Source organism: Pollachius pollachius (genome assembly GCF_949987615.1).
Source record: "Pollachius pollachius genome assembly, chromosome: 2".
Lineage (NCBI taxonomy): Eukaryota > Metazoa > Chordata > Actinopteri > Gadiformes > Gadidae > Pollachius > Pollachius pollachius.
The window spans coordinates 17,261,677-17,275,122 of NC_136935.1; the positions used below are offsets into that span (position 1 = coordinate 17,261,677).

General features: G+C 45.0%; 1 protein-coding gene across 1 annotated transcript in view; it reads right to left on the reverse strand.

The window, feature by feature from the left end:
* Positions 1-786: 786 nt before the first annotated feature.
* The window catches only part of grid1a (glutamate receptor, ionotropic, delta 1a), a gene marked incomplete at both ends in the record, with an annotated part of 225,991 nt that continues 213,331 nt past the window's right edge, over positions 787-13,446 (reverse strand). The window contains 4 exons of the mRNA XM_079730268.1: positions 787-1,224; positions 3,508-3,748; positions 5,583-5,749; positions 8,917-9,112. Coding sequence (XP_079586394.1) covers positions 787-1,224; positions 3,508-3,748; positions 5,583-5,749; positions 8,917-9,112 — 1,042 coding nt within the window. The remainder of the gene's footprint in view (positions 1,225-3,507; positions 3,749-5,582; positions 5,750-8,916; positions 9,113-13,446) is intronic.

Sequence of the window (13,446 nt, forward strand, 5' to 3'; positions counted from 1 at the left end):
ATCGTTCATGTGTTAAATCCATTGAAAGATGTGTGTGTTCTGATGACATAACAGCCTTCCATGCTGTCTTCCAGAGATAGTGGAAAGTACATTTTCTTTTAAGATTTTACAGACTCATGGATTTTATTTTTTAAAGCTTTTACCAATACGATAATGAACAAGAACTCTTCTTGACTACTTTTCTTTTTCGAACATATGCATGGCAACATGAAGTCTTTCAAACCCAAAAAGTGTTTTTGCGCACACGTCTTTTTTTTGACCACCTTTTATTTATCATATCAAATAGATCATTTCTTTTAACGTCTCTGAAATTGTCAAATGTGACAGGTTGTATTTTCCATCATGAGATCTCTTACATTCAGGTAAATGTTCATTTGAAAAGAAAACATCTTTAAACTTGGCACTTAGAAAACAACCACAAAGAATTGTCACCTTTATTCATTGAGAACAAAATTTACAAAGCCATTCAAACAGTCATTTTTTAATACTTTTATATAGATTTTTTAAAGTCAACCTTTGAGAATAATCAAAATACACTTTTTATTTGTTACCCTCTTTCAGTACTTACAAATATGTACATAGAAGTGTCTTTATTGTCTATCATGGTTTTTCCTCCCTTATAACAAAAATCCTTTTTTTGTAGTCCATGTTTTTATTTATACGTGTCTGCAACATGTTGGCTCGGTGAGGCTCTCAGGGGCTCCTCATGAGCTGGACTGTCTGTGGAGGGTCCCGGGGAGGGGTGTGTTGGGGGAGGGGGGCGGGGGCGGTGGTCCCAGGGGGTGCTCAGATGGACGTCCCGTGGCTGGGCTCAATGTCTTCCGGGATGGATCCCCTTGGCACTGACTGGTAGGACATGGGCATGGGCGTCTTGAGGGGGCTCTGCCTGAAGAGGCCGCCGTTGGGGGCCCTGTGTTTGCAGCGGATGGACGGCATTGTGGCGCTGCTCAGGGGCAGGGCCAGGCTCCTGCCGGCCAGGCCGCCCAGTGACCTCCCCGCACCCAGGCCCTCCTGCAGGAAGGTAGTGACAGACAGGGGCGTGCCTCCACGGTGAGGCGGGTAGTCCCGCACGGACAAGGCCTCCAGGGAGTGGCTGGGCTGCATGCTGCCAATGTCCAGGGCAGAGATCTCGATGGACTGGCCTGGCAGCTGCTTGTGGGCCATGTCGTCGTCCAGCAGGCTGTTCAGACGCTGGTGGACCTGCTCCAGGTTCATCTCCTTGTCCTGCAGGGGGAGGGGGGGGGGGGGGTCGTCAGGGGCCCGCGGCACCAGGGAGGGGGAGGAGGATGGATATTGGAAGATGGAGGTGGATCGTTCAAGGAATGGGGAGCATAGATAAGCAGTGGGGAAGATGGAGAGATATGAGACAGGATTGGCCGGGAGGGAGATGGAAGAGAAAGACAGAGGAAAATCGTTAGCTGAAGGCATGCAAATTGTTTTTAAACAAAACACATCTAAACAGACGTCGTTCAATCCACCTCGTTTTCGCCAATTACTTCACCAAATTGAAATGATACAGAAGCTGAAATGAAGATGGAACGACTGGGGAGGCACTGCTTTGCAGACTCTTAAGATTTGCAATGATGCAATTGGACAAAAAGTAATGTCTCAACACTTTAACCGAGCCCCAACCAATATGTCTCTTCTTCCAAGACTAATTAGGTTTATTCCCTGGTCAACCTCATTGCATGAGCATCAGCCTCCCCAAGGCTCCTGACAGACACACAGTGAACTAATCAGACTTTCTGAGAAAATGTGATTCAACACAGGGCTTAAAGCTGCCATTTATGGCTGCCTTTTCAATCAAGCTGTAATCAGCAAACGTTATTTTTCCTTTGTACGCAACATCCAACAGTAATGGGGGTGACTTAAATGTGATATGAGAGGGAGAAGCTGGAATGGGCCTTGAAAGGGGAAAACCCATTTAAGCTTCAACCACTTTGGCCAGAATTTCAGACAAATCACCATGCAAACCTCAGCCACACTGAACACCACACACAAGGACAAATCCAACAGGGCAAACTACAGAGACCATGAGGCGAGATGAAAGATGACATAATGACTTAGAGTTTAACTCCACACCTCTTCTCCTCTGACTCTTGGCCTGTATCATAAGCCTCTTCCCCCCAATTCCTTCTGTCTCTCTCCCATAAGTCCCTGCAGCCCTTGAGGTCCAACGCTTGCTGTCCTTATATGTAAACGGCCTTCATCCAGACTGTAATCCCTTGCCACCTGATAGAAATAATAAACTGCCCCACCTCCCCATTGACCTATTGTTTCAATGAGCTGACATTCAGTTGAAATGCACGAAGCTCCCACTGGGCTGATATTAGGTAGGTTAGTTGATATTAGAAAGCACAACACTTAGGCTAGTGCTGCCATAGTGATAGCTCACTGATCGTGTGCGCCGAAAAAAAAAAAAATCCGGCAGCCACACATAATAATGATAGAGCATGATGACCAAGGTAATGTCCTACCGGAACACTGTTGTCTACTTCCAACATCAATGAGCAAAATAGCTACAGCCACGGGGATGGGCTATAATGGGGGATAGGTGATTATTTTGTGACAGCGATATGTAATCGTTAGGGCCACAGCGCAACGTCAAAGACTGCCTCGTAACTTGAAGTCAACAACAGTAACTCAAACTCCCGCTGTGGGCCCGTCCATTGCATGGGGGGGGGGGGGGGGGAGCTTGATTTACTGCCCCGTCGCCAGGGAGACCTCAGGGTACGGCTGGGCCTTGGGTGCGTGCAGGCCGGTCGGGTTTCACCCCCTCTTACTGCCTTATCGATTGTCAAGTCCACCAGCGTGTCAGATTATGCAGAATCTGCTTCTGCTCACACTTTAGTTCAGGGATCCGTGGCGTTCCTCAGTGTCATCGCAGTGCAGCTGGGTGGAATCAGGTCTCTGGTGTTTACACAGACTACTTCAATGGATGCACTAGACAGAGCCATTGTCTTGTACCAGAGCGCTCATTTAACACTCACAAGTACAATTTAGTTCTGCTGTTTCATAATGTGCCAATCAATCATGCCTGCCGAGCTCCGACTGCGCTTCTCTGGCATAATGATGATGAATCCTGTTTGTTTGCTCGGCCAGAATGGTGGTAATTAATGTGATGTGTTTCTAGTAAGCATGGAGAAGAGCGAGATAATCGTGACTTCACAGAAGACCCCCCGATAACCAGCGCCCAACATGAGCGGCGGATGGATATCAATCACATGATGTTTGAACTCTCACGGTCAGCACAGGGGGGCACACCTATTATAACTGGGTGTACTGCAGCTCGACTAAATCGGGGCTGGTGTCAGCGCCTGCTGGATCCATAAAGTAGAGTGTGGCAGTGGCGTCCCTGGGCAGCACGGGGGGGCCCGGCGGTCTGGGCCTGGACCGGGGCCTGGGCGGGGCCGGGGGCCCCACGGTGGCCACTCGGTTCTGGGCTAGCAGGCCTGCGCCCGGGCTCTGGCCCTGGCCCGACGGGTGGTCAGTGGTGGTGGCGGTCACCTCTTTGGGCTGGGCTCGGCGGCACGGGTGGCTGTTCCACCAGGTCTCCAGAGCGGCCACCAGCAGGGCCAGCAGCAGCCCCGCCGCCAGGATGCAGAAGACGCCGGCGAAGCTGTGCAGCCGCAGGGCCCTGCCCTCTGGCTGGGCGTCGCCGTGGCTGTCCAGGTCGCAGCGGCCCTTCCGGGGCCACCACTTCTGCTTCAGGATGTCCAGGTCCCCCTTCTCCTGGAGCTCCAGGATGCTGAGGCGGAGGGGGAGAACGTCAGGGCATCACGTCAGAGAATACGCTACCGGCATGTTGAGAACATGTCGGGTAAAGCGCTTTACTTGCGAAACAAAGACTTTATTCCCGGTTTTCCAATCCCTTTATGTCAGTACACATCGGATTCAGATTCAGATTCAACTTTATTGTCATTTTTTATTAAGTACACAGACGAAATCTTTGTACTGTGTGCTCTACTTGAAATTGACTTCCCTCCACGCTTCCAGCAACATGATTGGTCAAAGCAGATATAAAGAGAAAGAAAGTGAAATAAAGTGAAGTGCTGCATTCACCCAGACTTGAGCTTGTCTGCCTTTAGACTTCAGATGGGTAATCTCAAGTTTGTGAGAGTAACACTGTAGTACACTGGGAAATACACAGTGCATCAAGTAGGCAGCGCAGAGAGTACTCTTTTTTACCTTGTGTGCATTGCCAGTATTTTTCCATACAGAAGATCCGCTTCACTGTTTGCATATTGAGTTTTTTCAAGTGATAATGCATTTGCTTATGCAGGTTTTGGAGGGGAAGGCTCCATCCACTGGTACCGAATTAATGAACTAGATAGTTTAAATGACATGATCATGATACACATTGATTTGATAATGTACTTCACTCCGCCTCTCCTAATGTTAACACGTGCTGAATGAATGAACTCCTGCGTAAATAATGTGGAGGGAGGGGGGGGGGGAAGAAATGGGTTTCATATCAAGTTGAATCAACTTGAGATGAGCCACAGCGGCAGCAAGCCCATTAGTTAGCTGGCGAGACAGCAGGGCTGAGAGAGGAGAGGAGGGGACGGGTGTGGTGGAGGAGAATGATGAGGGCAGACTGGAAACAGAAGGTAGCCACTGAATCTCTCTCGACAGAGAGAGAGAGAGAGAGAGAGAGAGAGAGAGAGAGAGAGAGAGAGAGAGAGAGAGATGGACTGAAAGAGAGAGACACGAGAGAGAGAGAAATATGTGTGAGAGAGAGAGACACGCGAGAGAGAGAGACGCGAGAGAGAGAGGGAGAGGGTGAGAGAGTGCGAGAGAGAGAGACTATACTGCTGTCCTGCATGTTCATTAGTCAACCCTAACCGCAATAAGTCACCCATGCACACATTAGCATAGATGCTCAGGCAAAATAAAAAGGACTGAACGCTGGCACACACACATACGTGTACCCACACAGACGTGCAGACATAAAGGATTTTTTTTTGTTTCATCTGCTATGGTTTTTGACATTCACATTTGGCATTCACTCACACAAACACACATTGTTCTTTTCATCTAACAAAGCTTTTGACTTCCACTCCCAAGGGCCCGACATTGAATAGTCCGACGCTTCTTCCAGCTTGTGTACTTGTTTGATGCCATTTAGGTGTTTTTAAATCTTCTGCTCACTGGTTCAACGAATAGTCCACTAAGACATCTGACACGCTGCTAAATGCAAAATAACATCTGACATGATACATAAATATACATAATTATTATGAGTTTAATTATATATCAATAGAAAATGTGGTTTAAATATTTATTATGAATTATCATTATCAACGTACAGCTTTAATAAGGGTAAACCAATATGGCCTAACCTGAAGGTAAACCATTGTTTACATGCATGGGCTTTGTCAATAAACAATCTATTTAAAGCTAGTCCACCAGCTTCTTTCACTGCAGTAAGAATAAGTTTGCACACTATTGAACACAGATTACCAACGGCCCACAAGTAGCATCGGGCCTAACATCAGCATTCACTGGGTTAACCATTGGTGTGACGCCAATGTTTCTGTAACATCCACCACCACCAGCAGCCTTGGCGTGTGCTGACTTACTTCTGTGAGAAGAGGTCTCGGTAGGGGCTGCCGTGCTGCAGGGCCACGCCGTAGCCCCTGGTGCTCAGGCTGTTTCCCGTCACCGTCAGGGTGCAGTCATCGTCGGTCAGCGCCGCGTACTCCACCACCGCCATGTCCCACAGGAAGGCGAAGGGCTCCCTTTTGGTCTGGGGACACACACACATGCATGCATAGACACACACACACAAACACACACATGTGCATAGACACATACACACACAGACAAACATACATACACAAACACATACACGTGCATAGACAAACACAGACACACGTGCATACGCACACAAACCCACACACATGCATGCACACACACAAACACACACACACACACATGCACACACACACACACACACACACAAACACACAAGCACACGTGCACACACACACACACACACACATGTGCATGCACACACACAAACACACACACACACACAAACACACACACACACACACACACCATGCAAGATAATAAAGCTATTAATGTAATTACGAATGTCTTATGGCACAAGTCACACTCAGGAAAGATGGAAAGATTTTTTTTTTTCATTTCCTAAGATACACAAGGACAATATGTTATCTTGTTTTGGGGAAAGTTGAATTCGTTGTCTTAACAGGACTGCATTTGGACATTTCCAAGCGTGAAGCATATTTTCAGGGACACTGTGTTTCTCTGGCCTGGAGCACAAAAGAGGTGTGAGGGGTGTTTTTTATATTTTAATATATTTTTTTTCCTTTTCGGAATGTCCTGTTCTGTCAGTGTTCCCTCTGGACCCAACAATACTTTCTGCATTACTGTTGTGTAATGCAGTCCCGGTGAAACCCCAAGAAGCATTCCTGCTTCACATTGAATTCTGACTGCATGGTCTCGATATCTTTAGACAGGCGTAAGAAGAAGTTGAAGAATCTTTGTGAGTGAATAAAAAACGAATATATGTCCAACATGTTTCAAGCTAACATCAATAGCAGAAAGCAACATTGATGTAAGTCTCTCCATGACCATTAAGGCCATACACAGCAAAGGCAATTAGCGGCTTCAAATACAAAGCAGTTTAATGGCGTGTGTGTATGCGTGCCAAGACTGTGTCTAATTGTCCAACTATTAATTAAACCCCTCAAATGCTGTGTGTTGCGTGGGTGCGCGGTACGGAACAAGAGAACAATCTTATGTTTGCATTGTTTTAAAGCGTAGCGAGAACTTAAGGAATAATACATAGGATCTAATTTATAACAATTAATTTCAACACACACATGACAATAATAGGATGGCAAAACCAACAATAGATGTCTGCATGCGTCGTGAGCGGTTTGGAATGGGAAATACTTATTGGTTCTGTACCAGAGCAAGCTATGTGAAACAGCCCACGCATGAGTAATAGCTCATTCAGAGTAGACCATTATAATTGTGAGCAGGCAGCATGCCGTTTCTAATGACCCCACAAAGCCACTGTAGTGACTCAGACAAAGAGGAACCATAAATAGGCAGCGCGACCACCTCGACTCTCTATTATGCTCTGGTCTGTTGCGTCCGCTGCGGGTCCCCTTGGGTAACCGGGCCCCTGGTACGGCCTGGGTTCTTATGAGGCCCCTTATTAAGTAGACGCAGTACCCTGTGAGCTCACTGGTGTAGCTGCTCACCGCGTGTGTCCCTGTCTGCTCCCATTTGTAGATACTCCAATAAAGGTAATTTATTCATGTTTTTAAATTCATGGTTTGGTTCGGTTCTCTTGCGTTTGGCTTAGTCGCTTCTGTTTCCACGTTGACTGGGAGGCCTTTGTTCTGATAGAATTTAAAAGGGATTTACACTTCACTGTCTTTTTGCTGTCATTAGAGTCAGCATGTTAGCAAAAGCAGCAGGCAACAGCTGGCTGTCAGGGTTGTCATTGGTCCTCTTCCCGGGTCATGGCCTCACTGTAATGGAGTGTTTTTGGGACAGCGGGCCCCATCCGTTACCTCCCACCTTTTGAATTGGTGCTGAGTGAGTTTGTGCTCCATCCCCTTCTGTGGTTTTCAGTAGGGTTTGTTCGCTGTGTGTTTCCTTTAGGGCACCCATCTAAAATAAGGGGGTTCGGTGCTACCTAAGAGGAGGGGACCCCCATTGACCATCATGTTTTCATTCCCTGGTCATACAAACTATTATCCTTAATCCACTGCTTTGAGTAATTTATTTTTATTATTATCTAAAATGAACCCATTTTGATTGTAGCCCTTTGTGTCAGTGTTTCATTATTAGTCGGGACACACTATGGCAAGTGTTTGATAAGCATCTCTTTAGTGAGTGGCCCAAGGTGCCCCGGTGTGTTTAACAAGGCTCTAATCTTCCACCTGCTCACATCATGGTAGGAATACTTACTGCTAGCATTGTAAAGAGTAGACAGTTCGAAGAATAAAACAATGTCTTGGAGTGAGTGGCTTACACTGAGGCCTCTTACTGAATCTTGGTCACTTTATCAAATACATCCTGAGTCATTTTGGCCATTAGGCAAGATGCAAAGCATGCCAGACAAAAGATGAACTGTAATGTTTGCCTAACACAAGCACGGAAGAGCATTAAACATTCTCTCAACCTAATGGAATTTATTCATACACCCCCTAGTCAGCACACTAATAAAGTCCCCACTTTATATTTCTGTTGCTAAAATCATTTAGACCCCCAAACACAGAAACGGCTTGAATTTATGTTTTTCCCTCCGTCCTTCTTTTATTTTCTACATTGAGAAAACTGGCGCTCTGTGCCGTCTGGTCGCCATGGTAACAGCTGATGAGCCACTAGCGCCCGGCCAAAGAACTTTAGTGTATCTTGTAAACCTCAGACGGAAGTTGAACAAAATAGAAGGTATCTGCAAGGCAGACATTTTTATTTTATGTTTTATTTTTTATTGAAGCCTTTTATGAAAGGCCTGAGGCCTTTAGCTGCCAAAATAGGGGCTATATAAAGGCTGAATTATATGCAATGAAATATATCACTGTTTTATTATATTCCCACAGTGAATTGAGATCCATGTCATTAAGGAGCAGGTAGTGGCTGGGGAGGGGATTAGACCGTGGGGCTCCAGTTAGACTGAAGAGTAAGGACCTTGGTGATGAAACCCTATAAGTTAAAAAAAACACTTTGGTTCCGTTCAGACGCACCGACTCACAATCAAATTATATATTTTAAGACCCCTGCTGATCAGGACGAATACCACGCCGTATGTGATTACAGATGCGTTGACCACCCACCCACCTAGCTATACATATCACCATTATAGCACACACCTCCGCAGGTGTTTCCTGCTCCACTATTGGCTGACCGAGAGAGCGTTGCGCTCACCTTCTTGATGCCGTCGGCGGGGCTGAAGACGGAATTCTCCTGGCCCTGGTTCTTGTTGATGGTCCTCCAGAGCTCAGCGAAGGTGCTGTCCTGCTCCAGGGGGTTGGTGCCCTTGGCCCGGAAATACTCGTAGACGGCCGACTCACGGACCGTCCCGTACACCAGGTCGGACTGCTTGGACAGGTCCTGAAACGACCTACAGGGTAGCACAATAAAGGGCGCTATGTTAGCTCACAGGATCTAACTCTGGCTCTGGTTCCTTCAGTCTCGCTTTTGTTAAAAAATAAAAAACTCTCTCCTCTCCCCACCCCCAACGGAGCGAGTGGAAGCAGAGAAAGTCTCTCAGTAATACCCCCGGATAATCTTGAACAAAGTAGATGGCTAAAAGAAAAAGTCAGGCTTTGAGATAAAATTTGTTTTCGTGTGGAAACCAAGGAACAAAGAGCAAAGTGATGATGAACCCAGCATGAACCGGCGCATTAGGGAAATACAGACCAGCCAAAGCAGATGGGCACGGAAATGTTTGGGGTTATTTAGGGCTCACCATGTTTAAATGAAACATTAATTAATTGCAACATCTAGTTGTAAGTCGAATTTGATTGTTTTTTTTTTATTGTATTTGGCTGTAGCGGCCAAACGGTTTTGAATTTGAAAAATCTTTCGATGTGTTTTATCAAGCATGGCCTGAAGATCATGATCACCAAGATGGCGGAAAATCCATCATGGCGCAAAACGACGACATAGGGTGCGTTGAACTCGGCTTGGCCCAAGGATTCCAATGATACCAATGATGATTGTTCGTGAATATTGGATGAATGGGTCAAAAGTTATAAACATGAATGCATGTCCAACTTTGACCTGTTGGTGGCGCTAGAGATCATGGGCTAGCGAATCCAAATTTGCTTCATGGGATCAAGTAACTGTCCTGAATCAGTGTGCCAAATTTCACAACTTTTGACCAAGGCGTTTTATGGGCTGCCATAGACTCCCACGGATGTAAAATAATAATAATAGGAATTCATATGAAAACAATAGGTTGACTCGTAGCTTCGCTGCTTGACCCCCCAACAAATCATTTTATATACACGTGAAGCTGTGAACTCATTAATTGTAATTTATTGTATGATGTGTACTTTTTGGGATTTGATAAGACCTATCTTTTAGTGTTCACCACAAATTACTCTAATGAGCTGCAGGCTGCTTGGCACATGCGCACTGACCAACTTGAGTAACTTGTGTGACAGGCCTGCAATTATATAGTAGTAAGATAAGATGTCTAAAGCAAGACATAACACATCTAATTAGCATGATGCTTTGGAGATTAGAGTGACGCTATCTTTCCCAAACATTAGTGTACATGCCACATGATGGCATGGCACACGCTATTAATTGACTATTAAGGGTGTTAAAATTAAAAAAGATTAAACCTCAACATTTGTTGGGGTTAAAATGGGGGTTCTATAGCAATCCTAGGGAGCGCTATAGCTCCATCCAGCTTTATGGTAGAGAACGTTTGGCCGACTTAATAAATACACACACAATAATACCAAAGAAAATACAGCATTATAATTCTCATGCTCGGACAACCACGACATTAGACTCACAATACAGCCTTTAGTAGGACTGCCGCAACCGAGATTACCAGCACATTAACCGAGATGTGTTCACATTGTTGCTCCTCAATCCCCACCAAACCAGACAGTAAACATGCTGAGCAGATGCTGGGCTTTCGACTGGGACTAGTAAACGAGCAATTAAGGGGCTCAGTATAACTAACGCCGTTTCAGGAGAATGGATTTCCCTGTTGGCCATACCTGTCATTCAGCACTCAAACCAATTTTCAATTTTCTCATGCAACGATTTCATTAAAATCCATTCAGATACCATAAGTATGTATGTATAACTGGCTCATTTTATTGCAGGACTGCACTGAATAATCAACTATAATTTTTCCCACCAGTAGTAATCCAATGTTTGTATCATTTAATCGAAATACAACCCCCGGATCAAATGCAAATGAATTTTCCCTTTGAATAAATTGATACATTTCCTATTTAATATAAAATCTTTCAATGAACTTCAACAAATACATTTATTTAAATACAATTCAGTAAAGACTTCCTGCCCTATTTAAATCCTAATCTATTTAAGAAAAAATGTTGAATGAATAAATACAGGTTATGAGTACAGTATCAGTATACATTATTTAGTATAAAATCAGCACCTCAACCACACAGCTAGATAACCTGACATTTTCTCTTTTAGCAGCGTGATCTTCGTCCCATTGCTACTAGCTTCATCATGCTTCAAAGTAAAATAAAATCTGTGTCTCCTACTGGCTTTGATCAGCACTGAACTGGAGGACGGTGTTTGTGGTGCTGTGGTGAACAGGCGGAGACCATTCTTTCCTGAAAGGTCACGGTCTTCCAGGGTGTAAAGTGAGCTACTCCATTCACTCCAGCCCCTTCTGTGGGTAATTACTGCAGAATTGTGACTGGGAGGCTATGATGTGACTGGGAGGTTTGGTGTGACTGGGAGGCTGTGGTGTGACTGGGAGGCTATGGATGATGACAGGGCTTATAAAGCTGTTGAGATAAGCCAGTAATCTTGTTGGTGGATGGGAGGCTTTAGGAGGGGGATGAGATGGAAAGAGAGACAGATTTACCACCACCTCCTGGACCACCAACACACAGTTTCTTTGAATAATTGACTGATTCCTAGTCAATACTATCCCCCTGTAAAATGCAACCTCTCGACCAACACACTGATCAACCTGTTGCAGCATAGAGTTTAGAGCATGTTTAAAGCAGGTTGATGATGGTGGTAGTGTGTGTGTGTGTGTGTGTGTGTGTGTGTGTGTGTGTTGGGCAAAGGATCCTTACCACTTGTACACTTATTTCAGTTGTATAGAACAATGTTTTTCTTTTATAGAACAATGTTTTTCTGCCCTCTCCAACTCTCCTCATAATGGTATTAGACCACTAATAATGGCTGAGATCCAATGCAATCTCAATGGCATCCATCCGGGAACATTGGTTTCTCTGCTTCCCTTCCTTTTCGAGATGTGTGACATGACCAATTTGTCATATTTCTTGAACCGAGTGACATGACATGGAGAGAGGGATACACACTCACAAAAACACACACACACACACACACACACACACACACACACACACACACACACACACACACACACACACACACACACACACACACAGAGTGCGCGAGAGAGAGAAGGAGAGAGAGATAGAGAGAGAGAGAGAGAGAGAGAGAGAGAGAGAGAGAGAGAGAGAGAGAGAGAGAGACAGAGAGAGAGAGAGAGAGAGACATCTTACTTTTAACAACAGTAACACCAACCTGAGTATCCCTTCTGTCCAATAATCTCAGGGTGGTGAGAGAATAAAGTCCAGCATTTGATTAGCTGCTGGTGATGTTAATGTTTTTTTCCTGCTATTGTTGTTCTTGTTGTTTTTGTTTTGGAGTCAAGTGACCCACTTGACTCCGAAATACGACTGGGGTCGTATTTCAGGGGGTTAAATTCTCGATTTAGAGACAGCCGTAACTGAGCTGGTCAGCTCCACTGGGATTGTAACACTATACACCCACTGCAGACATCTGCATGTATGCACCTTCCAGGGAATGTAATGTATTGGCCAAGGAGCCTTTAAGCTCCGAGACTGCTGTGTTATGATGGGCATGATCATGGGAAGATACAGGAAGCAAAGTTACCAAGCATACATTCCATGAGACAATGGGTGGACATGATTCTTATAGGGAAACTTTCACATCATGAGTAAATACAAAGGAAACAAGTTGAGGGGGAGTGACCATCGTGGAGAGTTTAGGATTGGCCATGGCTGAATTATATAAATAGGGTTTATATAATTGGTATATAATTATACATTATAGTTAAGTGGTGAGCCCCTGCTCATTTTAATATTGGGTTTCTGGTTGAGTCCTCTGGTACCAAACATCATTTGTTATATCATGCTAGATCATAAGTCATCCTGGCCTTTGATACGGTTTGATCCTTGTCGTTGACGATGTCCTTGATGTCTCTCTTCAATCAACAGCAACATCACAAAATCAGAAGCCATGAATATCCATGAATCGTACATGGTAACATGGCGTCAATTTATGACTTTTCTAAGCGGCGCCCGAGATGAAACATCCTATAGTCAATAACTCCTGCTCACCATAAATGTCGTCTAGCCACCGCTAGAGAAATTGCTTACCAATAATGATATAGACTTTTCTGCACATTTTCTGTCCAAAATTAAATTGAAACAGGGAGTCAGAACACTGAAAGCCTTGTACTTTCAGACACAGAGCTTAGCATATTGCTAAAAAAAAATGTGTTTACATTTTGGGCCATTCTCTGAAAGAATTAAAGCATGTAAGTAATGTTAATGACCAAGGTTGAGAGGATCACAGCATCTCCGACAAAAACAATGAATCTGACGGTTGCTACTGCCCCACCACGCACGCACGCACGCACGCACGCACACACGCACACACACACACACA